Consider the following 27,356-nt stretch of genomic DNA (forward strand, 5'->3'; position numbering starts at 1 on the left):
CCACCGTGCGGAGCTGCCGCCCGACCACCGTGCGGAGCCGCCGCCTGACCTACACCCCACCTATTGTCTCCTCCCCATAATCCTATAGAATGTAAGCCCGCAAGGGTAGGGCCCTCTTCCCTCTGTACTAGTCTGTCTACTGTAACTTGTATACGTATTTTGTATGTAACCCCCTTCTCATGTACAGCACCATGGAATTAATGGTGCTCTATAAATAAATAATAATAATAATAATAATAAATTGTATAGTACAGTTGTGGCCAAAAGCCAAAAGTTTTGAGACTAACATAAATTTTGGTTGTCACCAAGACGGCTGCTTCAGTTTTTATAGTGGCAATTTGCATAAACTCTAGATTGTTATGAAGAGTGGTTAGATAAATTGCAAAAAATAGCAAAGTAATTCCTTGACAAGAAAAATAACAACATAAAAAAAAAATTTCTAGTGAATTTCAACACTGCCACAAAATGACCTGCTTATGTCATTCAGTGATCTCGTTAGTTTAGGGGAATGCATCTGATGTCACTCTCCCATGCTGATTGAATTTTAAGAGCAGATTATTTTAAAAAGGGGGCTGGTGCTTGAAATCATTGTCTTCTTCTGTTAGGGCACATTCACACAATCGTTCCGTTTTTACGGCCCGCAAAAAACGGTCCTGTTTTTTCTCGGATGCATCCGTGTGGCATCCATGTGACAACCGCATCCGTCCCGTTCCGTTCTGTATACGGTCCGTGTGTCATCCGTTTGACTTCTGTTTTTTTTGCGGACCGCAAAATCATTGTTTGCATCAAAAGGGCTATACAGGCAAGGATATTGTTGGTTGTAAAATTGGTCCTTAATCAACCATTTATTGGATCATCAACAACTTCAAACAGAGAGGTTCAATTGCTGTGAAGAAGGCTTCAAAGCACCCCCAAAAAGTCAACCTATCAGTTCTAAATAGGAATTCAGCTATGGGATCAGTTGAAAACAGTGCAAAACTTGCTCAGGAATGGCAGCATGTAGATTTCAGTGTATCTCATGCACAGTTAGGAAAAGTCCTTGGTAGCTGGCCTGCTATTACTAAGGTCAGTAAAGAAGCCCACTTTTCTCCAAGAAAACCTTCAAAAATAAACTGATATTATGCAGCAAGTAGAGGGATTGGACTGACTAGGACTGGGTAAAAGTTATTGACTCTGATGAAGCCCCCTTCAGACTGTCTGGGAAATCTGAGAGAATGTCCATGGAAGAAAAAGTGAGTAGTATCATGAGTCCTGTGCTATGCCAACAGTAAAGAATACTGAGAATATGTATTCTAATTTCTAAAGTCCTGCAAAATATGTTAGGGATATAGAAATACAATTATTATTATTATTATTATTATTATTATTATTATTAATGTGTGTATGGTTGCTTTTCATAAAAGAGAGAGGTATCACTCACAATTTTTCCTAGTGAATAGTGATGGATGGACCCAAACTTTAAAAGTCTGGATCAGCATGTGTTCAAAAGAACCCAAGCACCAACACTGGGCCAGGAGTTCTCAGGGAACTCCAGTTAACGATCCAGGGTCCTTCAACTCAGGTAAACTTTTCGCACCAGAGCCTGTTTTTGCGTTCGTGACCATGCCAATTTTTTCATTTCTAACCAGCGTCACTTTGATAAGTTATAACTCCTGAAGACTTCAATGAATCCCGCTGATTCTGAGAATATTTTTTGTGACATATTGTACTTCAGGATAGGGGTAAAATTAAGACAATATTTTTTGCGTTTATATGTGAAAATATCGTAAATTTGGTAAAAATTTTGCAATTTTCAAATTTTTAATTTTTATACTCTTAAACCAGAGAGTTATGTCACACAAAATAGTTAATGAATTACATTTCCCACATGTCTACTTTACATCATTTTGAAACATAACTTTTTTTGTTAGGAATTAGAAGGGTTCAAAGTTCATCACCAATTTCTCATTTTTCCAACAAAATTTACAAAACATTTTTTTAGAAACCACATCACATTTGAATTAACTTTGAGAGGCCTAGGTGACAAAAAAATACCCAAAAGTGACACTATTCTAAAAACTGCACCCCTCACACTGCTAAAAAACCACATCCAAAAAGTTTATTAACCCTTTAGGTGCTTCACAGGAACCAAAGCAATATGATAGGAGAAAATGACAATTTTACTTTTTCCCACAAAATGTTACTTTAGCCTCAAATTTTGCCTTTTCACAAGGGTACGAGGAGAAAATGCACCATGAAATTTGTTGTGAAATTTCTCCTGAGTACACCGATACCTCATATGTGGTGGAAATCTACTCTTTGGGCTCACCGCAGGGTTTGGAAGGGAACGAACGCCATTTCAATTATAGAGCGCACAATTGTCGTAGATAGCGGATGCCATGTTGCGTTTGGAGAGTCATCTATGTGAGGTCTTGTTACGAGTTGATGTTTCTATTGGTACCATTTTCGGGCACATAACATTTTTGAATCATTTTTTATCCTTATTTTTGGTAGGTAGAATTAACATGAAATAGCAATTCAGGAATTGGTCTTTTTTTTTATTCCGTTCACTGTTTTGTAAAAGTAACAACATTCTTCAGGTCAGTACGGTTACAGCAATACCACATTTATATCCTTTTTTATGTATTGACACTTTTATACAATGAAAACAATTTTTAAGAAAAAAAAAATTTTGGGGCATTGCTGTATTCTCAGAGCTATAAAACTTTTTTGTATTTTTCTGCTAATGGAGCTATGTGGTGGCTTGTTGTTTGTGGGACAAGATGTAGTTTTCAGTAATACCATTTTTGTTTATGTTCAACTTTTTTATTGCGTTTTATTCCACTTTTTTATGCATGATGTGATGAAAAAGCATTTTTTGACACATTTTTTTAAATTGTTCACTGAAGGGTTAAAAAGTATGACAGTTTTGTAGATCAGGTCGGGACGGAGTCGGTGATACCAAATACATGTACTGTTTTGTTTATTTTTGTTTTTATAAATGTAGTTTTGGGTGTAATTTTTTTTTTATATTTTGCAACTTTTTTCTTACTTTTATTAACTTTTTACCTAGTCCCTATATGAGACTTTCACTTTTCTTAGTCTAATCGCTGGATCCCAAGCAGGTCCTGATGAAGTCTCTGGACAGATCTACTGTTCTGCACTGGGAACCCAGCGATGACAGCATGCAAGGGGTCAAGATCCCTTACTGAACCGCTGACCGTAAAAATACGTCAGTGCTGCACAGAGCCAAGCAAGCGCCGACATATATTTACAAAGGGCAGTCCTGAAGCGGTTAAAAAAATAAATGAAAAATAAAGAAAAAAGGGGAAAGCAATCGCATTATACACTGGTTCAGGGCTGCTCATACTATTTCCAGCAGCTCATTATCCTTCATGCATATGCACTGCTGCATATGCACTGCTTCCCTCGCACACTGGCAGTCCCTGGGTCTCTGATTGGTTGCAGTCAGAAGCGCCACCAAATCTGCATCTCTTGTCAAGAAAACTGGTTTTCAGCCAGGAGATGTAGATCTGTGAACTCAGTGGCCTCACCTGAGGTGAGGTCGCTGAGTTTAATGAGGTCAACTAAGGTCAGGTTACCTGAGGTCACAGGTGGACAACCGTGGGAACCTCCAGCTGTGGCCGCAAATAACTTGAGTGACATTACTGCTCACCGCTGCAGCTAAGTCATTCTTTGCTTGAAGCCCACAGCGGGCGGTCACACTCTGTGCTGTCAATTCAGATGTAGCAGAGCTGGAATAGTTGTGGTACCTCGTATAGATTACGTCGTACCTGGGTGTTTTGGGGGTTAATAAAAGGTTGAAAGAGAGTGCGTGAATTTTATTTCAAATAAAAGATTTTTTTGGTGTTTGTGTTTATTTCATTTAACTTACAGTTTAGTAATAGTGGGGTCTCATAGATGCCTCGCATTACTAATCTAGAGCTTAGTGGCAGCTGTGAGCTGTTATTAACCTTTTATCACCTGAATTGTCACTGCACCACGGCAATTGGTATGAGCCAGGTAAGGTTTTGGGATTGTTGCATCTAATGGATGCGGCAATCCTAGGGCTCAATAAGCATGGGTCTCCCCAGCCTGTGAATACCAGCCCCCAGCTGTCGGCTTTAGCATGGCTGGGTATCAAAATTGTGGGGGACTGCACATTATTTTTTAAAATTATTAATTTAAATAATTAAAAAAGCCGCATGTGGTCCCTCTAATTTTGATACGCAGCCAAGATAAGAACACGGCTGGGGCTGCAGCCTGTAGCTGTATGTTTTTTTTGTGCTGGGTATCATAAACTAAATAAATATGCCAATTTATTTAGTTTTTTCACACCAATATAGACACACAGACAACATCTCTGATTGAAAGCAGTCAGACACGCTGACACACAGGGTGGGGGCACAACTGACTGCAACCAGAGACACAGTGACTGCCGGTGGGTGGAGAAAGCGGTGCATATGCATGAGGGATAATGAGTGGCCCTGGAAGTACTGTTTACAGCTGCGCAGAGAGTGGTAAGTATAAAGCGCTTGCTGCAGTCCCCCTATCCCTTCTACCACCATATTTAAGTGCTTAATTCGTGCCCCCACAGACTTATATGGGGAACAGCATCCGGCTAGATATCAATACTGTGCCTGAACCGGGTTTTTTTTTTTAAATCTAGTTAGACCTGCTGATCTGAAAGTCTGTCCGTCACTACTAATGAATAAAGAATTTTATCTAAAGATTCTCTAAGAACTACTTCTCCCAATGATCCAAGAACAGTTTGGTGATGGACAATGCTTTTTCCAGCATCATGGAGACCATGCCTCAAGGCAAAAGTGATAGCTAAGTGGCTCGGCGAACAGAACATTGAAATTTTGAGTCCATGACCAGGAAACTCCCCAGATCTCAATCTCCTTTAAGAAACTGTGGTCACTTCTCAAAAAATAGATGGTCAAAACCAAAAACACAGAACTGTTAGGCAGGATGGGTTACCATTAGAGATGACTGGATTGATTCGCTGAGGATGGAGTTTGAATCGGATTTCTTGAAATTTGCGGTTTCATGCAAATTCAAACATTTTGAAATTTGATTTGTAGTTGAAATTTTATTTGTATAAAAAAAATACTTTGGCACCATTTCCCACACTACTGAAATATCAGAGAGTTGACAAATGTCTTTTTGCATAGCCGCACTTGCGTCCCCATAATGCGCTGCAGCCATGACATTTCGTGGATTATCATATGTTTTATAGTGGGGGTCAGTACCAGGACCATCATAGATCAGTGGCTCTCAGTAGAGAAAATATGTACAACAGAGTTGTTTTCCATCTCCAGAGTCAATGGGTCAGAAGGGTACTCTCCCTCCCTCTCTATCCTGTTAAGTGAAAGCTCTTATAACCAGCGGGATACTTTCTCTCTTCCTCTTTCTTTCTTCTGTAGCGTGTAAGCTGTTATGGTCAGCAGGGTCCTCTATCTCTCTTCTATAGAGTGTAGGCTCTTATGGTCAGCGTGGTTCTCTCACCCACATGGTTTTTCCGAGCAATGCAAAGTAGAAATTTGCTCAGATTTATTCTTTGCCAATCAAGTTAATAGGAATTGGCGAATCTGGTGAATTTCAATTTCAATTGATCTCTACAGTAGTTGCCATCCCTTAGGATTTTGGCCTAGCTGTTATCCAGCATGCAAGGGTCAACAGTGGAAGACTTGATTCTTGAGAAATAAGAGTCAAGTGTAGTAATGGGCGATCCCGAACTGTAAAGATCGGGGATCGTACCGATCACATAGTGATCGTGTACACGATCCCGATCACAAGCTTTCCTGGGAAGCTTATGTTACAGATCGGGTTCAGTTCGGGTCCAGGGGCTGTAAAAAAAAAGCACATTATTAAAAAACGTTATGATCATACTTACAGGTCCCGTGACGCATCCTGCAGACACTGTCTCCCGGCCGCCTTGTACAGATATTGGCTTACAGACTGTATCTAGGGGGCTAGCGGAGCATCTGTCCCGGGTGCAGCTGTCAGGGGGGCGCTGTTGAGCCGCCTGATGCGGCAGTCTGAGTCTCCTTGGCGGCTATGTGTTGTCGCCCTTGTAGTGGCCGCAGGGTATTCTGAGTCCCAGCTGTCACGCTAACAGCCAAGACTCAGAGGAAGTGCAGCGCCCGTCTCCCACTGATCAATTGTCCTTGTATCTGTCAGACACAAGGACAATTGAAGCGGTGCCCGCCAGTCCTGACTTCCAGGTCAGAGAAATGTCTAATGTGATCAGGTCAGCTGATCACATGGCTGACCCAGAAGTCAGGGCCGCAACGCAGAGGTGGCAGAGAGCGCTGCTGATAAGTGCTCCAGTTTCGAGCTCAAGACTCAACTGAAGAGGAGCATTGTGGGGTGAGGGGGGGAGGTATCTATGGAGAAAGAATGTAGAGACAAAGGGTGGGGAGAGGGAACTATCTGTGGAAACACTATGGGGGGACAGAGGGTGGGGAGGGGGCAGTATTTGTAGACACAGTATGGGGGATAGAAGATGGGGAGAGGGAACTATCTGTGAACACACTATGGGGGGTACAGGGGGAGGGGGCAGTATATATAGACACAGTATGGGGGAGAGAGGGTGGGGAAAGGGAACTATCTGTGGACACACTATGTTTGGCGTAAAAACAACACAGCTCATCACCCTCAACTCACCATCCCCACTGTCAAACATGGTGGTGGGAGCAACATGGTTTGGGCCTGCTTTGCTGCAGCAGGGATAGGGAAGATGGTTAAAATTGATGGAAAGATGGATGGAGCCAAATACAGGACCATTCTTGAAGAAAACCTGTTGCAGTCTGCAAAAGACATGAGACTGGGACATAGATTTTTCTTTCAACAAGACAATGATCCAAAACATAAAGCAAAATCTACAATGGAATGGTTCACAAATAAACGTATCCAGGTGTTAGAATGGCCAAGTCAAAGTCCAGACCTGAATCCAATGGAGAATCTGTGGAAAGAGCTAAAAAATGCTGTTCACAAACGCTCTCCATCCAACCTCACTCAGCTCGAGATGTTTGCAAAGGAAGAATGGGCAAGAATTTCAGTCTCTCGATGTGCAAAACTGATAGACACATACCCCAAGCGACTTGCAGCTGTAATCGCAACAAATGGTGGCGTTACAAAGTATTAACTTAAAGGGGACGAATAATATTGCAAGACCCAATTTTCAGTTTTTTAATTTGTACAAAAATTTAAAATAAGCAATAAATTTCGTTCAACTTCACAATTGTGTCCCACCTGTTGTTCCTACATCATAAAATTTTAAATTTTCATCTTTATGTTTGAAGCCTGAAATGTGGGAAAAGGTTGAAAAATTCAAGGGGGCCCGAATACTTTTGCAAGGCACTGTATATATATATATATATATATATATATATATATATATATATATATATATATATATACAGTTAGGTCCAGAAATATTTGGACAGTGACACAATTTTCACGAGTTGGGCTCTGCATGCCACCACATTGGATTTGAAATGAAACCTCTACAACAGAATTCAAGTGCAGATTGTAACGTTTAATTTGAAGGTTTGAACAAAAATATCTGATAGAAATTGTAGGAATTGTACACATTTCTTTACAAACACTCAACATTTTAGGAGGTCAAAAGTAATTGGACAAATAAACCAAACCCAAACAAAATATTTTTATTTTCAATATTTTGTTGCGAATCCTTTGGAGGCAATCACTGCCTTAAGTCTGGAACCCATGGACATCACCAAACGCTGGGTTTCCTCCTTCTTAATGCTTTGCCAGGCCTTTACAGCCGCAGCCTTTAGGTCTTGCTTGTTTGTGGGTCTTTCCGTCTTAAGTCTGTATTTGAGCAAGTGAAATGCATGCTCAATTGGGTTAAGATCTGGTGATTGACTTGGCCATTGCAGAATGTTCCACTTTTTTGCACTCATGAACTCTTGGGTAGCTTTGGCTGTATGCTTGGGGTCATTGTCCATCTGTACTATGAAGCGCCGTCCGATCAACTTTGCGGCATTTGGCTGAATCTGGGCTGAAAGTATATCCCGGTACACTTCAGAATTCATCCGGCTACTCTTGTCTGCTGTTATGTCATCAATAAACACAAGTGACCCAGTGCCATTGAAAGCCATGCATGCCCATGCCATCACGTTGCCTCCACCATGTTTTACAGAGGATGTGGTGTGCCTTGGATCATGTGCCGTTCCCTTTCTTCTCCAAACTTTTTTCTTCCCATCATTCTGGTACAGGTTGATCTTTGTCTCATCTGTCCATAGAATACTTTTCCAGAACTGAGCTGGCTTCATGAGGTGTTTTTCAGCAAATTTAACTCTGGCCTGTCTATTTTTGGAATTGATGAATGGTTTGCATCTAGATGTGAACCCTTTGTATTTACTTTCATGGAGTCTTCTCTTTACTGTTGACTTAGAGACAGATACACCTACTTCACTGAGAGTGTTCTGGACTTCAGTTGATGTTGTGAACGGGTTCTTCTTCACCAAAGAAAGTATGCGGCGATCATCCACAACTGTTGTCATCCGTGGACGCCCAGGCCTTTTTGAGTTCCCAAGCTCACCAGTCAATTCCTTTTTTCTCAGAATGTACCCGACTGTTGATTTTGCTACTCCAAGCATGTCTGCTATCTCTCTGATGGATTTTTTTCTTTTTTTTCAGCCTCAGGATGTTCTGCTTCACCTCAATTGAGAGTTCCTTAGACCGCATGTTGTCTGGTCACAGCAACAGCTTCCAAATACAAAACCACACACCTGTAATCAACCCCAGACCTTTTAACTACTTCATTGATTACAGGTTAACGAGGGAGATGCCTTCAGAGTTAATTGCAGCCCTTAGAGTCCCTTGTCCAATTACTTTTGGTCCCTTGAAAAAGAGGAGGCTATGCATTACAGAGCTATGATTCCTAAACCCTTTCTCCGATTTGGATGTGAAAACTCTCATATTGCAGCTGGGAGTGTGCACTTTCAGCCCATATTATATATATAATTGTATTTCTGAACATGTTTTTGTAAACAGCTAAAATAACAAAACGTGTCACTGTCCAAATATTTCTGGCCCTGACTGTATGTGTGTACACAATATATACTGTCATATGAAAAAGTTTGGGCACCCCTATTAATGTTAACCTTTTTTCTGTATAACAATTTGGGTTTTTGCAACAGCTATTTCAGTTTCATATATCTACTAACTGATGGACTCAGTAATATTTCTGGATTGAAATAAGGTTTATTGTACTAACAGAAAATGTGCAATCCGCATTTAAACAAAATTTGACCGGTGCAAAAGTATGGGCACCCTTATCAATTTCTTGATTTGAACCCTCCTAACTACTTTTTACTGACTTACTAAAGCACTAAATTAGTTTTTTAACCTCATTGAGCTTTGAACCTCATAGGCAGGTGTATCCAATCATGAGAAAAGGTATTTAAGGTGGCCACTTGCAAGTTGTTCTCCTATTTGAATCTCCTATGAAGAGTGGCATCATGGGCTCCTCAAAACAATTCTCAAATGATCTGAAAACAAACATTATTCAACATAGTTGTTCAGGGGAAGGATACGAAAAGTTGTCTCAGAGATTTAAACTGTCAATTTCCACTTTGAGGAACATAGTAAGTAAATGGAAGAATACAGGTACAGTTCTTGTTAAGCCCAGAAGTGGCAGGCCGAGAAAAATATCAGAAAGGCAGAGAATAAGAATGGTGACAACAGTCAAGGACAATCCACAGACCACCTCCAAAGACCTGCAGCTTCATCTTGCTGCAGATGGTGTCACTGTGCATCGGTTAACAATACAGCGCACGTTGCATGTGGAGAAGCTGTATGGGAGAGTGATGCGAAAGAAGCCTTTTCTGCAAGCACGCCACAAACAGAGTCGCCTGAGGTATGCAAAAGCACATTTGGACAAGCCAGTTACATTTTGGAAGAAGGTCATATGGACTGATGAAACAAAAATTGAGTTGTTTGGTCATATAAAAAGGTGTTATGCATGGAGGCAAAAAACCACGGCATTCCAAGAAAAGCGCTTGCTACCCACAGTAAAATTTGGTGGAGGTTCCATCATGCTTTGGGGCTGTGTGGCCAATGCCGGCATCGGGAATCTTGTTAAAGTTGAGGGTCACATGGATTCAACTCAGTATCAGCAGATTCTTGACAATAATGTGCAAGAATCAGTGCCGAAGTTGAAGTTACGCAGGGGATGGATATTTCAGCAAGCCAATCATCCAAAACACCGCTCCAAATCTACTCAGGCATTCATGCAGAGGAACAATTACAATGTTCTGGAATGGCCATCCCAGTCCCCAGACCTGAATATCATTGAACATCTGTGGGATGATTTGAAGCGTGCTGTCCATGCTCGGCGACCATCAAACTTAACTGAACTGGAATTGTTTTGTAAACAGGAATGGTCAAATATACCTTCATCCAGGATCCAGGAACTCTTAAAAGCTACAGGAAGCGACTAGAGGCTGTGATTTTTGCAAAAGGAGGATCTACAAAATATTAGTGTCACTTTTATGTTGAGGTGCCCATACTTAATTTTGTTTAAATGCGGATTGCACATTTTCTGTTAGTACAATAAACCTCATTTCAATCCAGAAATATTACTCAGTCCATCAGTTATTAGATATATGAAACTGAAATAGCTGTTGCAAAAACCCAAATTGTTATAAAGAAAAAAGGTTAACATTAATAGGGGTGCCCAAACTTTTTCATATGACTGTAGTTGTATAAAAATAAATAATTTAAAAAAATGGCGTAGCGCTCCGCGGTATTTTTGATTCTCAGCGCCAATAAAGCGGATGGCTACGGGCTGCCACCCCCATCTGCCTAGTTTTACCTTGGCTAGCAATCAAAATACAGGGAAACCCTTTTTTTTTTTTAATTGTTTAAAAAACTATTTAAAAAAAATGCATGGGCTCCAGCCGCATTTTAATCACCAGTCAGGTAAAATCAGGCAGTTGGGGCCTGAGATTCTCGGCAGCTCGCAGCCGCCCCTGGAAATGGCTCACTGTTTCTTAGCTCCATTTTTAGGCGCTTTACCTGGCTCGTCCAGCAGCCCTGGCGGCGATGGCACACTGGGTAATAGAGGGCTTAATACCAGCTTTGTATTCTCAGATGGTATTAAGCCCGAAATTTATGGTGTCATGCCAAATTAGACATGGCCACCATGAATTTCTAATAAACAGTTAAAAAAAAACAAAAAACACAACACATAGAATTTTTTTTTATTAGAAATAAAACAAAAAAAATTTAGAGACTCTATCTTTATTATAAAAAACTCTTTAGTCCGACGTAATCCACAGTGACAGCAAAGTCAGCTCTGCTTCATCACTGTGCACAGACACAGTCTATACAAAGTGAGAAGCAGAGAGCCATGACAGCTCTGCTACATTGCTCTGTACAGAGCAAGAAGCAGGCTGACAGTGAGGGTATAATTGCACTTGAGTCTCGCATTGCATCCTCCCGCACAGCCTGACGCTCTCAGGACAGGAGTGCCTCAGCTGCATAGAAATACATGCAGCCAACCGCTCCTGTTGGGAGATTGCGCGCCGCGATGCGACACTTGCACAGTGACAGTCAAAGTTCAGTTAGCAGAACCTTCGATGACGTCAGTCATGTGACCAGTCTGTAAACCAATGTCTGTACAACATGCACACCAGACTGGTCACATGTCTATGACGTCACGGAAGTTCCTTTAACCCGGGGGCACTGCAATGATCGGACTCGGAAGCAGAAGCAGCTGGGAGACAGAGTCTGCATGATGCGTTGCAGGACCAGTAAGTATAATGACAATGTTTATTATTAACTATATTCTTTATTTTACAGCCCCCCACCCCATCCCATAACTGAAAAGCCCGAGTTTGGTGATCGGACGCACAATTTTGCGTTATCTCGATCCCGATCTTTACAAAATGATCGGGCGAGGCTCCCGGTCCCGACCATCGGGGGGGATCACCCATCACTAGTCAAGAGTCTTTGCATAAACTTAATGTATTTGCCAATAAAAGTGGAAAAACTTATGAAATGCTAATTGTTCTTCAGTAATCATAGAAACATTTGACTAAAAGATCTAAAAACAGTGAATGACAAACTTTGGGCAAACCACAATTTGTGTCAGTCTCAAAATTCTTTGGCCATGGCTGTACAGTTTGAGAACTGTATAGTGTTTTTTTTTTAGTTATATATGTCTTTTTTTACTGTTTTTTTATGTGTTTATTAGTGATGAGCGAGCATGCTTGTAACTACTCGGTACTCGCACGAGTATCGCTGTACTCGGGCTGCTCGGCGGGGACCGAGTAATCTCGCGATACTCGTGCTGTACTCGTGGTCTTCATTTCTGCATGTTGGCGCTCTTTTGAGAGCCAGCCCTCATGCAGGGATTGGCTGGCAGACCACTGCAATGCCACAGCCCTGTTAGTTGTGGAATTGCAGTGATTGGCCGGCCTGCACAGCGTGACCGAGCCTTTATACCGGCCGGCGCGCTGTGCTCTGCTCACAACTATCCAGACAGTCAGTGCAGGGAGAGTGTCGCTGATTCAGGGAAAGCTTTGCGGCCCTTTATAGTTAGTTCCGGAGCAGGGCTGCAAACAGTGTGACCAGAAGTCCTTCTCAGGACTATTCTAGTTGTATACAGGCAGGCAGGGTATAGCCAGGTCGGAGTACAGTAGCAGAGTCTTTCTCAGGACTATTGTTGCTATATACAGGCAGGGTATAGCCAGGTCGGAATACAGGCTAGTGACCAGAAGAGTCCTTGTCAGGACTATTGTAGCAGTATACAGGCAGGCAGGCAGGGTATATAGCCATTCCTAGTGGTGACCGTATACCAGCCTTCATCATATCTGGGGCTGGTGTACACAGTCTAAAACAGTCCAGATAGTGTCAGACTTCTCAGTAATTGTCGCTCCTAAAAACCAGTTAGGTTCTTATTGCGTCCGTGCTTGCATTTAAAAACAGCACGTGTGTGTCTGTCGCTGGCAGCGTACAGGTGCGCGTTTTGCACAAACTATTATATAACGCTCAAGTCTAGTGTATAATACACGTCAGTCAGCAGTGTCTGATAGAGTCAGACTTCTCAGTAATTGTCGCTCCTAAAAACCAGTTAGGTTCTTATTGCGTCCGTGCTTGCATTTAAAAACAGCACGTGTGTGTCTGTCGGTGGCAGCGTACAGGTGCGCGTTTTGCACAAACTATTATATAACGCACAAGTCTAGTGTATAATACACGTCAGTCAGCAGTGTCTGATAGTGTCAGACTTCTCAGTAATTGTCGCTCCTAAAAACCAGTTAGGTTCTTATTGCGTCCGTGCTTGCATTTAAAAACAGCACGTGTGTGTCTGTCGGTGGCAGCGTACAGGTGCGCGTTTTGCACAAACTATTATATAACGCTCAAGTCTAGTGTATAATACACGTCAGTCAGCAGTGTCTGATAGTGTCAGACTTCTCAGTAATTGTCGCTCCTAAAAACCAGTTAGGTTCTTATTGCGTCCGTGCTTGCATTTAAAAACAGCACGTTTGTGTCTGTCGGTGGCAGCGTCAGGCTCCATATTGTCCCTGGATAGAGACGTGCATGATGGCCTGTAAACATGAAGTGCCCATTGTAAGGAAGTGGGTCTATTGTAGTATAGCCCTTAGGCAGGGCAGCCAAAAATTGGGAGGCTCCACATTGTCCCTGGATAGAGATGTGCATGAGGGCCTCAAAACATTGTTCCCATTGCAAAGGAGCGGGTCTCCTGTCGTTGTAATGCCCATTCAGAAAAAATGGGCGAAAAAATTTACCACTGGGGGTATACCTGAAACAACGGCTTAACTATTGTAACGGTCACCATGATGGCGCATGAGGAGAAGGAGGAGCAGTCCAGCGATTAGCCAAAATCCAGAAGTGTGTTACCATGGGTGAGTGGAGGTACATGGCAAATTCCCGTTACAAACTTTAAATTCCGCTGTCATTTGCTGTTGGTGTGTGGTGAAGTCTGGCCAAATCCAACCCTTGTTCATCTTGATCAGAGTCAGCCTGTCAGCATTTACAGTTGACAGGCGGGTGCGTTTATCTGTAATGATTCCACCTGCGGCACTAAAAACACGCTCTGACAAAACGCTAGCGGCAGGGCAGGCCAGGACTTCCAAGGCGTAGAGACTAAGAGCCAATTCATGCCACGTGTCCAGCTTGGATACACATTAATTGTAAGGCACAGAGGAATGTCGGAGTACAGTTGTTTGATCTGCAAGGTACTCCTTGAGCATCTGGCCAAACTTAGGATTTCTTGTGTCACTACCCCTCACCTCAGGGGCTGTGGTATGTGAGGGGCTGAGAAAACTGTCCCACATCTTAAAGACTGTTCCCCTACCTCTGGCGGATTGGACTTGTGCCCCTCTCGGCTGTACGCCTTGGTTGTCCACTGATTCCTGACCTATGCCGCTAGCGTTTTGTGAGGGGAATGCTTTGCCTACTTCCGTGACTATGGCCTTCTGGAACTGCTGCATTTTGCCTGACCTCTCCGCCTCGGGAATAAGAGACATAAAGTTCTCCTTTTAGCGTGGGTCTAACAGTGTTACCAACCAGTAATGATTGTCGGCCAAGATGTTCTTAACGCGAGGGTCACGAGACAGGCAGCTTACCATAAAGTCAGCCATGTGTGCCAGACTCTTAACAGCCATCACTTCAGTATCCTGACCAACACGATGACTGAACATGCTGTCCTCCTCCTCCTCATCATCTACCCTGTCCTCTGGCCAGCCACGCTGAACCGAGGATATGACTGCATGTCATATCCTCAATTTGGCCAGAGAGTTGCTCCATGTCTTCATCCTCCTCCTCGTCATAGTCCTCCACTGCACGTTGTGATGAGACGAGGCTGGGCTGTGTGTTATCACCCACACCCACTACTGTTTCTTGCTCAAACTCATCGCGCTCCGCCTGCAATGCATCATGGTTGTTTTTTGAGCAGAGACCATTTTAGAAGGCAGAGAAGCGGTATGGTGACGCTAATAATGTCGTCATCGCCGCTCACCATCTTGGTGGAGTCCTCAAAGTTTTGGCGGATGGTGCATAGGTCGGACATCCATCTCCACTCCTCAGGTGTTATGTGTGGAGTTTGACCCATTTCCCGACGGCTTAGGTGATGCAGGTACTCAACAACTGCCCTCTTCTGCTCACATATCCTGACCAACTTGTGCAGAGTTGAATTCCAACGCGTGGGGACATCACACACCAGTCTGTGTGCCGGAAGATGCAAACGGCGTCTTAAGCCGGCAAGGCCGGCTGAAGCAGTAGGTGACTTTCGAAAATGTGCAGACAGGCGGCGAACTTTTACCAGCAGATCAGACAGCTCTGAGTATGACTTTAGAAACCGCTGAACCACGAGGTTGAGCACATGGGCCACGCATGGAACATGTGTCAGCTGGCCTCGCCTCAAAGCCGCCACCAGGTTCCGGCCATTGTCACACACGACCTTTCCTGGCTTTAGGTTCAGAGTTGTGAGCCAGTGATCTGCCTTCTGTTTCAGAGCTGTCCACACCTCTTCTGCATTGTGGGGTTTGTTGTCACCTATGCAGATTAGCTTCAGCACTGCCTGTTGCCGCTTCGCCGAGGCAGTGCTGCAGTGCTTCTGTGTCGCCCTGGACAAGCCAGGGGCCACAGAGCACAACACTTAAACACCCCACACTCCCTGCAGGCATATCATAGTCAAAACACAAAATCCTTGTTGCCTTCCACAGGGGCTGTTGTCCACACCAGGGTGTGGAGCCAGGCGGTTGGTCTCCACCCACCGAGGAGGAGGGAAAACACAGGCAGTGAGAGTTAAGCTAAGGAAGTGGAAGGAGGAAAGTAGTAGAGAGGAGAAAAGTGACAGCAAAGAGCCTGAAGTTGGTCCGGGTGTGTGGCCCGGACAGGACAGCAAGGTTGGCAGGATGTGGTGACCGTCTGCAGTGGAGGCCGATTGGAGTCTGCCGTAAGGACCGTGGACGGGTGGTGACCCGGCCGTACCGGACCGGTATACAAAGAGAAGCCAGCACCATTGGCAGAGGACTTTCGGATCCCGGCAAGGCTTGGTGTCGCCGTGAATTTGCCAAATCCGTTAGTGAAGGGGACCTCAGGGTTTCCAAACAGCCAAGTCCAGATAGAAGGCAACCGTCCAACCGTGAAGGGGAGACACCGCCACCGCCAAGGGCAACCGTCTCCCAGGGCCAGCGCCTGTGGGCAAAAGGGGCTCCTCCGGCCCATATCCAGGTCGGGGAGCGGGTTACCGTTGGGAAACCATCACTACCAACACTTAACTTAGGTGCAGGGAGAGACAGTCATCACTAACCTGCAGGGAGGAACAACCGCAGCCGTCCGAGTGACCCGTCCATCCAGCCACTTGTTTTACCGTGAACTGTGTCATCATCATTGGGCTGAGTGAGTACCTCCGTGCCGTGCGGCACAGCGCTGCCCCTGCGACCCTGCACTTCATCAGGCCCCGCAACCCGCCTGTCATCCATCTCTACCCCATCACCAGGCCCCGGGACAACCAACCCCCCTACCCACGGAGGGGAGAAATAACAACAAAGCTGCTCCCTGTCACAGGCTCCCGGGATCCCCGTCCAGAGCAGCGGTGGTGTCCACACAATCACCACAACCGTGGGTGGCGTCACGGACAATATCCCCAAAACCCAAACCACCATTTTTCACTCACGGGCGAGTAGCGCCGCTCGAGTCCCCGGGATCCGGCCATCGCTCGAGCCAACGAGCAGCAGCAGCCGTAGAGCTGCGTCAGCCGGACCCGAGCAGTGGGAGAGCGCACCGTCCCCTCCTCCGCCCGCGACACTTCCAGCTTGGGACTGGTGTGGAGCGTAAAGTGGATCAGGATGCGCAGGAGGAGGAGGAGGCTGAGGAGCATGACATTCCGGAGCTGTAGAGTGTGTGTGAAACCCTGACTGAGGTAGGGCCTGCAAAACTTGGTGTGTGAAGGACGTGTTCCGTCCCTCGCTCAGACTGGGTCCCAGCTTGCACAATATTAACCCAGTGTGACGTCAACGAGATGTAGCGGCCTTGCCCACATGCACTTGTCCACGTGTCTGTGGTTAGGTGGACTTTGGCTGAAACAGCGTTGTTCAGGGCACGTGTGATGTTTTGTGACACGTGGTTATGCAATGCGGGGACGGCACACCGGGAGAAATAGTGGCGGCTGTGGACCGAGTAACGTGGGACAGCTGCCACCATCAGGTCGCGGAATGCTTCTGTCTCAACCAGCCTAAAAGGCAACATTTCCAGCGCAATCAGTCGCGAAATGTTAGCATTTAGAACTGTGGCATGTGGGGTGTTGGCAGTGTATTTGCGCCTGCGTTCAAAGGTTTGCTGAATGGATAACTGAACGCTGCGCTGGGACAAGGACGTGCTTGATGATGGTGTTCTTTCTGCGTAGGCAACTGCAGGTGCAGGAGTGGAGGAGGCTTGTTCGCAGGCAGCATGGACAGGGGATTGGCTCGCATGCACATCCAGCGAAGACGTAGCAGTGACATCAGCAAGCACTGCTCCTGGACTCTGTTGTACTTCCCACAAAGTCGGGTGCTTGGCTGACATGTGCCTGATCATGCTGGTGGTGGTCAGGCTGCTAGTTTTGGTACCCCTGCTGATGCTGGCATGGCAGGTGTTGCAAATGGCCTTTTTAGAATCATCTGGAGCCAACTTAAAAAACTGCCAGTGTCAGAGTTCCGGGTTTTCCAGTTTTCTTTTGAAAGAGCTTGCCCTTTGTTAACATGGAGTTTTCTGTTCTGTTGCCCTACTTCCTGTCCATCTGTTTAAAAGCCGCCCCTAAAGCTTAGTCCAGTGCCTGAGTATACTGCTTCCTGTGTGCTCCTGCCCTGCAGCTTTTGGTTCCTGATTGTTATTCGGATCCTCTTGGAAAACAACCGACACCGACTCTGGACTTCATCTGGTATCATCTAGCTGTGCCCGGACTCCGTTTGCCGTCTTTGGTCGGCACTTCTGCCCGGTTCCTTCCGTTTAATACCACTCTGGACTCACATCACGTACGGACATTTTTGGACTTACCTATTGCCCTTTTGTGTCCTGGCTGCTGCGCATTTAGGGCTTCTGGGGTGATTGCCAGACAGTCCCTGTATAGGGGTTCGCTCTTGGTGGTCTCCCTGGGGGAGTCCGGTGCGCGGTCCCGGGAATTCCCTTTCGCTCCGTCCCTGGAAGGTATTTCCTGTATTTATGTTCTACTGTGTTTTTGTTCCGTTTATGTACATATTTGCTGGTTGCATATTATAAACGTATTGCACCAAGAACTCGTCTCTGGTTGTCATTGCCCTAAAGCAATCGAAATCCTCAATACATACAATAGTATTACAGCCAGACTCGGGAAGACCTAACATTTGTACAGGCACCTTGTGTCGTGTTGTTCCGGGGAACAGTTGCCTGACGTCTGCCTGGGGCCACCACTCTGCTTCTTACTGCCTGTTGGGATGCTACGCCTCCCTCCCCCTGTGCACTGCTGTCCTCGCTCTGCATATCCTCCTGCCAGGTTGGGTCAGTTACTGGATCATCCACCACGTCGTCTTCCTCTTCCGCACCCTGCTCCTCCTCCTGACTTCCTGACAATTGTGTCTCATCATCGTCCACCCCTTGTTGAGACACGTTGCCAACTTCGTGAGAACGTGGCTGCTCAAATATTTGGGCATCTGTACATACAATCTCGTCATGGCCCACTTCAACAGGAGCTGGCGAGAGGCCAGAATTTGTGAATGGAAACGTGAACGAACAGCTCTTCCGAGTGTCCAAGTGTGGGATCAGTAATGTCCGTGGACGTGTACTCGGCCTGGTGGTAGGAAGGAGGATCAGGTTCTGAAATGTGCAGTGCAGTATCACGGCTACTGACACTTGACCGTGTGGAAGACAGAGTGTTTGTGGTGGTGCCAATCTGACTGGAAGCATTATCCGCTATCCAACTAACAACCTGTTGACACTGGTCTTGGTTCAAGAGCGGTGTACTGCAGCGGTCCCAAAGAATTTGGGACAGGACGTGCGAGCGACTAGATGTGGCCCTTTGTTGTGGCGAAATTAGAGCTTGCACACAACCTCGGTCTCTGCCTGCACCACCATCACGTCCACTTCCTTGTTCGTTGACAACGTCCTTGCGCATTTTGCAATGCTGTGCTGATGTGTATTCACTAGACTTGTGCGTTATATCCAAGTTTTTGCAAAACTCACACAAATTCAGCGGAAAGCTGCCACCAACAGGCACACACGTGCGGTTTTTAAATGCAAGCACGGAGGCACTAAGAACCTAACAGGTCTCTATCCAGGGACAACGTGGAGCCTCCCAATTTTTGGCTGCCCTGCCTAAGGGCTATACTACAATAGACCCACTTCCTTACAATGGGCACTTCAGGTTTACAGGCCCTCATGCACGTCTCTATCCAGGGACAACGTGGAGCCTCCCAATTTTTGGCTGCCCTGCCTAAGGGCTATACTACAATAGACCCACTTCCTTCCAATGGGCACTTCAGGTTTACAGGCCCTCATGCACGTCTCTATCCAGGGACAACGTGGAGCCTCCCAATTTTTGGCTGCCCTGCCTAAGGGCTATACTACAATAGACCCACTTCCTTACAATGGGCACTTCAGGTTTACAGGCCCTCATGCACGTCTCTATCCAGGGACAACGTGGAGCCTCCCAATTTTTGGCTGCCCTGCCTAAGGGCTATACTACAATAGACCCACTTCCTTCCAATGGGCACTTCAGGTTTACAGGCCCTCATGCACGTCTCTATCCAGGGACAACGTGGAGCCTCCCAATTTTTGGCTGCCCTGCCTAAGGGCTATACTACAATAGACCCACTTCCTTACAATGGGCACTTCAGGTTTACAGGCCCTCATGCACGTCTCTATCCAGGGACAACGTGGAGCCTCCCAATTTTTGGCTGCCCTGCCTAAGGGCTATACTACAATAGACCCACTTCCTTCCAATGGGCACTTCAGGTTTACAGGCCATCATGCACGTCTCTATCCAGGGACAATGTGGAGCCTCCCAATTTTTGGCTGCCCTGCCTAAGGGCTATACTATAATACACCCACTTCCTGACAATGGACACTTAATATTTTGAGGCCCTCATGCACATCTCTACCCAGGGACAACGTGGAGCCTCCCAATTTTTGGCTGCCCTGCCTAAGGGCTATACTACAATAGACCCACTTCCTTCCAATGGGCACTTCAGGTTTACAGGCCCTCATGCACGTCTCTATCCAGGGACAACGTGGAGCCTCCCAATTTTTGGCTGCCCTGCCTAAGGGCTATACTACAATAGACCCACTTCCTTCCAATGGGCACTTCAGGTTTACAGGCCATCATGCACGTCTCTATCCAGGGACAATGTGGAGCCTCCCAATTTTTGGCTGCCCTGCCTAAGGGCTATACTATAATACACCCACTTCCTGACAATGGACACTTCAGGTTTACAGGCCATCATGCACGTCTCTATCCAGGGACAATGTGGAGCCTCCCAATTTTTGGCTGCCCTGCCAAAGGGCTATACTACAATAGACCCACTTCCTTACAATGGGCACTTCAGGTTTACAGGCCCTCATGCACGTCTGTATGTAGGGGCATTGGTGAACCTCACAATTTTGGACTGCCCTGGCAAAGGAAAATACTACAAAGACTCACTTCCTCAAAATGGGCACATTAGACTCAAGAGGCCTTCATGTACGTCTCTTCTCAGGGACATCGGAGTGCCACACAATGTTTTCACGTAAAATCTTTCATGTATTAATCTCAAAAAGTAACATACACCAGCTCTATCTCACTATTGGGTATGTGCCCTTAACATTTCCGCCATGAAAAATCATTTTGGGGTCATTTTGGAAGGTTTTCTGGTGAGTCCGTAAAAATGGCGTAAAACGCGGACAAAATTGTTCACAGCTGTGACTTTTGAGTGATAAATGCTTCAAGGGGTCTTCCCCATGCTGTTGCCATGCCATTTGAGCACTCTTCTGAGACTTTTGTGACATTTTTAGGGTTTCTCCATGCTGCCGGGGGGTCATTTCACAAAAATACTCGGGTCTCCCATAGGATAACATTGGGCTCGTTGCTCGGGCCGAGTACACGAGTATCTTGGGAGGCTCGGCCCGAGCTTCGAGCACCCGAGCTTTTTAGTACTCGCTCATCACTAGTGTTTATCTGTTTGTGTTGGTAATAGAAGAGGTTATCCATGTCAGTAACCCTTGATGAATAATGAATCTATAAGCTTTTGTACAATTTAGGATAATTGCCCCCGCCTGCCTCAATACTTTTATCCCTAGACCATTTATTTTTAATTCCTTCATTGTTTTTTTCATTACTCAGATTTCACTCATTCAACCTACGACTTCTCAAGTCGTCAACAGCTCCTCCCTACAGTCCCTGACAGACGTTCTGTCGCTTATCCATGTTAGGTAAATAAAAGCTTATAACATGACTTTAATTAAATTCATCCATTGGTTTCATAAATTATGCTTTTGAAAGCTAAAACCCTCCCAAATTTGGTTTAGGTTATGAAAATAAAGTTGCTGCAAAGCTGAAATATTGATCATTTAATGAACACAGAAAAAACAAAAGTTTTATCGCCCACAGAAAGTAATGTGAAATTCAAACAAATAATTAACTTCTAATACAAAGTGGAAGAAAAGCGATTCCGGCAGCTAAATAGGAAAGGGTTCTTTACAGTTAGAGCAGTCAGACTGTGGAATGCCCTACCACAACAGGAAATAATGGCAGATACTATAACAGCTTTTAGAAAAGGGCTGGATGATTTCCTCAGTACACACAACATTTTGGTTATAAGTGACTTAGGAACAAAATGTAGAACTTTTGGAAGAAGGTTAAACTAGATGGACCTAGGTCTTTTTTCAACCTAAGTAACTATGTAACAGAGACATCTCATTCCATTCTTTTATCTCCCCAATAAACTAACCCCAGTGTTTTTATTTCCCTTATAAAGTATGGAGCCCAAAACATCATAGTCAAGATCAAGATTTATAAAGGACTTGTATAAGGACAATCCTATATCTGAACCTTGTTTTGTTTTTTTTTATCTCTTCTCCTTAAATGTTTTTTCTCTTGCGGCTCAACTTCTTGCACTTTGTTATATTGAATTCAATTCCCACAGCATGACCACGCCATTACTGTGACCTTGGTGCGTTACTTTACATTTATCAACATTAAATTTCATCTTCCCTTTACCTGCACAGACTGCCAACTTATCAAGGTCTTTCTGTGATATTTCATTTTCACATTCTGTTGCAATGTACTATATCAAAAACATTACGGGCATCTAGGTTTGCACTTATCTCTTTATAAAAATGAGCTCTAAGGCTACTTTCACACATCCGGTTTGAGCACTGCGGCTCAATCCGGCTGTAAAAACTATGCAACGGATGCGGCGAAAACACCGCATCCTTTGCATAAGTTTTTACATGCGGCCCGTCTGTTTTTTTTCCGGTTGCGGCATGCTACTGAGCATGCGCAGTGGAAAAAACCGCATGCGGCGAGCGGATGCGTTTTTTTCCGCATCGCGCCGCATCCGGCCTCCATAGGTATGCATTGAAAAATGCGCCGCAGCGGCCGGATGCGGCGCGATGCGGTGTTTTTTTGCCAGAGCAAAAAACGTTGCAGGGAGCGTTCGATCCGGCCGCGGCATCGGCTAAATCTGCCGCATGCGGCAAAAACCGGACCGAACGCAAGCCCCTGCGGCACAATACGCCACTAATGTAAGTCTATGCAAAAAAAACCCGCAACCGGCGTTACAAAAGCCGGTTGCGGTTTTTTCTGCAGAACGCCGTATTGTGCCGCAGAGCAAAAATCCGGATGTGTGAAAGTAGCCTAAATCTACTTCCATCACATGTCCACAGGGATAAATCATAAAATTATGGGTGTATGCACACACTCATCCTAGATGGAGCTTAAAGGGGTTGTCCGGCTTTAGACAACAAGTCTGCAGGTACTCTACATGACTGCAGACTTGTAAATATTCAAATCACGTGAACTATGCGCTGTAAAGATTCACCGGGGCTTGCGCCAAGAGTGGCGGTCAAGTGACTGCAAGTATGTGATTTGCATACATGTGGTCACGTACTGACTGGAAGGATATGAGATCACTCAATACAAGTGTAATGAGTGAAGCCGGATACAGTCTAATTAGAATGTGGCTGAAAGTATCCAAATCACACACATGCTGTCACATGACTGCCCGCCCCTAGCACCCGCTCCGGAGAATCCTCACAGTGTACGTGTGCGTGATGTGAGGTCTCGTAAGTCTGCCATCACATAAAGTGACTGCAGGCTTGTAGCCTAAGGCCAGACAATCCCTATAAAGGGAACCTGTTATCACATATACAACCCCTAAATAGAGTAGAGCGGATCGGCTATAATCCGGGTCCGACGGATCTGGATCGGGTTGCCGCCGAAGTCCGGATCCGATCCGGAATCCGCGGCTATGTAAATGAATGGGGAGTCGGATCCGGGACGAGAGAGAGAGAGAGAGAGAGAGAGAGAGAGAGAGAGGGGAGAGGGGAGAGGGGAGAGGGGAGAGGGGAGAAGGGAGAGGGAAGGGGAGAGGGGAGAGGGGAGAGGGAAGGGGAGAGGGGAGAGGGGAGAGGGAAAGGGAGAGGGAGAGGGAGAGGTGAAAAAAAAAACGGATCCGGATCGTGCTCCCCGGATCCCGGGTACTGGTCGGACTCGGATCGGAACCTCGAGCCGTGTGGATCCGGATTTCTCAGATCCGGGTTCACTCAACACTACCCCTAAACAATGACAACTGCATTACAGAGGATAGTACGAGGTCTGTAAGTATGCCACCCTCTGAAATGCCTAATGAAGCATAAAGAAAAATTCATATTTAGAAGGTTGTGGAGGTCAAACCTGATCCCTGCAAGAGTCATGCAGTGATGACTGGGAAACAATATAACAAGACAGCTTTAATGGTATAAAGTGAATTGTCAGTGCTCCAATGAAACCAAGGCCAGTATGCCTTATGACCCCGAGATCTGCGTAATTACTGTTTATCAATGGAGGACAAGTAACCCTGCTGCCATATAGTCTTCCATATGCATTAGCTCTATATAACCCTGCCCCCCACCATTGATTGACTTTCTGCCTATGCACAGTGTACACATAAAGCTTTCAATCAGTCGTGTGGTCAGGGTTATACAGAGCTCAGCATTCAGAGAATTGTAGCATTGCAACAGGTAAAATAACAGTGATTTTTTTGAAAACTACAGAAAACAGCCAGAAAATAGCACATTGCTGGAATCAGGGTCTCTGCCACTACATCATGCTTTTCAGATGAGATTAAAAGAAAGTAATAAGCAGCATACTTGAGTAGAATAGACTGTGATGCTACTCACCTTCCTGTCACTCAATCCAGACACTGTGTCTATATATTGTTCCTGAATCATAAATGCAGCAAGATTGGCTGTGTAACTAGCCAGGAATATTACAGCAAAGAATGCCCAGACCAGAACCATGATCTTACTGGTAGTACCACGGGGATTCTGTATAGGAACTGAATTATTAAACACCAGTGCCCACAGCAGCCATAAGGATTTCCCAACGGTGAAACTTGGACCTCCTAAACCTGAAAACACAAGTAAGAATATTATCTCTGATTCCCTTTTATTCTATCCATCTCTTATCATTCTCTCACATCAGCTCCTGTCCTTTGCTGCACTTCAGAATAATTGATCTTTGTAGCTATCATTACTAACACTACTGATCTTTCCTTTCAATTCTTTAAGATTCTACCTAATTTTACGTGCACTGTACATATATATATATATATATATATATATATATATATACACAGTTAGGTCCAGAAATATTTGGACAGTGACACAAGTTTTGTTATTTTAGCTGTTTACAAAAACATGTTCAGAAATACAATTATATATATAATATGGGCTGAAAGTGCACACTCCCAGCTGCAATATGAGAGTTTTCACATCCAAATCGGAGAAAGGGTTTAGGAATCATAGCTCTGTAACGCATAGCCTCCTCTTTTTAAAGGGACCAAAAGTAATTGGACAAGGGACTCTAAGGGCTGCAATTAACTCTGAAGGCATCTCCCTCGTTAACCTGTAATCAATTAAGTAGTTAAAAGGTCTGGGGTTGATTACAGGTGTGTGGTTTTGCATTTGGAAGCTGTTGCTGTGACCAGACAACATGCGGTCTAAGGAACTCTCAATTGAGGTGAAGCAGAACATCCTGAGGCTTAAAAAAAAAGAAAAAATCCATCAGAGAGATAGCAGACATGCTTGGAGTAGCAAAATCAACAGTCGGGTACATTCTGAGAAAAAAAGGAATTGACTGGTGAGCTTGGGAACTCAAAAAGGCCTGGGCGTCCACGGATGACAACAGTGGTGGATGATCGCCGCATACTTTCTTTGGTGAAGAAGAACCCGTTCACAACATCAACTGAAGTCCAGAACACTCTCAGTGAAGTAGGTGTATCTGTCTCTAAGTCAACAGTAAAGAGAAGACTCCATAAAAGTAAATACAAAGGGTTCACATCTAGTTGCAAACCATTCATCAACTCCAAAAATAGACAGGCCAGAGTTAAATTTGCTGAAAAACACCTCATGAAGCCAGCTCAGTTCTGGAAAAGTATTCTATGGACAGATGAGACAAAGATCAACCTGTACCAGAATGATGGGAAGAAAAAAGTTTGGAGAAGAAAGGGAACGGCACATGATCCAAGGCACACCACATCCTCTGTAAAACATGGTGGAGGCAACGTGATGGCATGGGCATGCATGGCTTTCAATGGCACTGGGTCACTTGTGTTTATTGATGACATAACAGCAGACAAGAGTAGCCGGATGAATTCTGAAGTGTACCGGGATATACTTTCAGCCCAGATTCAGCCAAATGCCGCAAAGTTGATCGGTCGGCGCTTCATAGTACAGATGGACAATGACCCCAAGCATACAGCCAAAGCTACCCAGGAGTTCATGAGTGCAAAAAAGTGGAACATTCTGCAATGGCCAAGTCAATCACCAGATCTTAACCCAATTGAGCATGCATTTCACTTGCTCAAATCCAGACTTAAGACGGAAAGACCCACAAACAAGCAAGACCTGAAGGCTGCGGCTGTAAAGGCCTGGCAAAGCATTAAGAAGGAGGAAACCCAGCGTTTGGTGATGTCCATGGGTTCCAGACTTAAGGCAGTGATTGCCTCCAAAGGATTCACAACAAAATATTGAAAATAAAAATATTTTGTTTGGGTTTGGTTTATTTGTCCAATTACTTTTGACCTCCTAAAATGTGGAGTGTTTGTAAAGAAATGTGTACAATTCCTACAATTTCTATCAGATATTTTTGTTCAAACCTTCAAATTAAACGTTACAATCTGCACTTGAATTCTGTTGTAGAGATTTCATTTCAAATCCAATGTGGTGGCATGCAGAGCCCAACTCGCGAAAATTGTGTCACTGTCCAAATATTTCTGGACCTAACTGTATATATATACTTATATCTATATAGTACAGACCAAACGTTTGGACACACCTTCTCATTCAAAGAGTTTTCTTTATTTTCAGGACTCTGAAAATTGTAGATTCACATTGAAGGCATCAAAACTATGAATTAAAACATGTGGAATGAAATACTTAAAAAAGTGTGAAACAACTGAAAATATGTCTTATATTCTAGGTTCTTCAAAGTAGCCACCTTTTGCTTTGATTACTGCTTTGCACACTCTTGGCATTCTCTTGATGAGCTTCAAGAGGTAGTCACCGGAAATGGTCTTCCAACAGTCTTGAAGGAGTTCCCAGAGATGCTTAGCACTTGTTGGCCCTTTTGCCTTCACTCTGCGGTCCAGCACACCCCAAACCATCTCGATTGTGTTCAGGTCTGGTGACTGTGGAGACCAGGTCATCTGGCGTAGTACCCCATCACTCTCCTTCTTAGTCAAATAGCCCTTACAGAGCCTGGAGGTATGTTTGGGGTCATTGTCCTGTTGAAAAATTAATAATGGTCCAACTAAACGCAAACCGGATGGAATAGAACACAGCTGCAAGATGCTGTGGTAGCCATGCTGGTTCTATATGCCTTCAATTTTGAATAAATCCCCAACAGTGTCACCAACAAAGCACCCCCACACCATCACATCTCCTCCTCCATGCTTCACGGTGGGAACCAGCCATGTAGAGTCCATCCGTTCACCTTTTCTACAAAGACACGGTGGTTGGATCCAAAGATCTCAAATTTGGACTCATCAGACCAAAGCACAGATTTCCACTGGTCTAATGTCCATTCCTTGTGTTCTTTAGCCCAAACAAGTCTCTTCTGCTTGTTGCCTGTCCTTAGCAGTGGTTTCCTAGCAGCTATTTTACCATGAAGGCTTGCTGCA

At 44.8% G+C, this 27,356-nt stretch overlaps 1 protein-coding gene across 1 annotated transcript in view; it reads right to left on the reverse strand.

Annotated features, from left to right (window-relative positions):
• The window catches only part of GRIN2C (glutamate ionotropic receptor NMDA type subunit 2C), a 113,944-nt gene that overhangs the window by 23,113 nt on the left and 63,475 nt on the right, over positions 1-27,356 (reverse strand). Inside the window, exon 8 of the mRNA XM_075349659.1 lies at positions 24,355-24,584. Within this exon, the coding sequence (XP_075205774.1) occupies positions 24,355-24,584 (230 nt within the window). The remainder of the gene's footprint in view (positions 1-24,354; positions 24,585-27,356) is intronic.

The sequence above is a fragment of the Anomaloglossus baeobatrachus genome, chromosome 5 (assembly GCF_048569485.1).
Source record: "Anomaloglossus baeobatrachus isolate aAnoBae1 chromosome 5, aAnoBae1.hap1, whole genome shotgun sequence".
NCBI lineage: Eukaryota > Metazoa > Chordata > Amphibia > Anura > Aromobatidae > Anomaloglossus > Anomaloglossus baeobatrachus.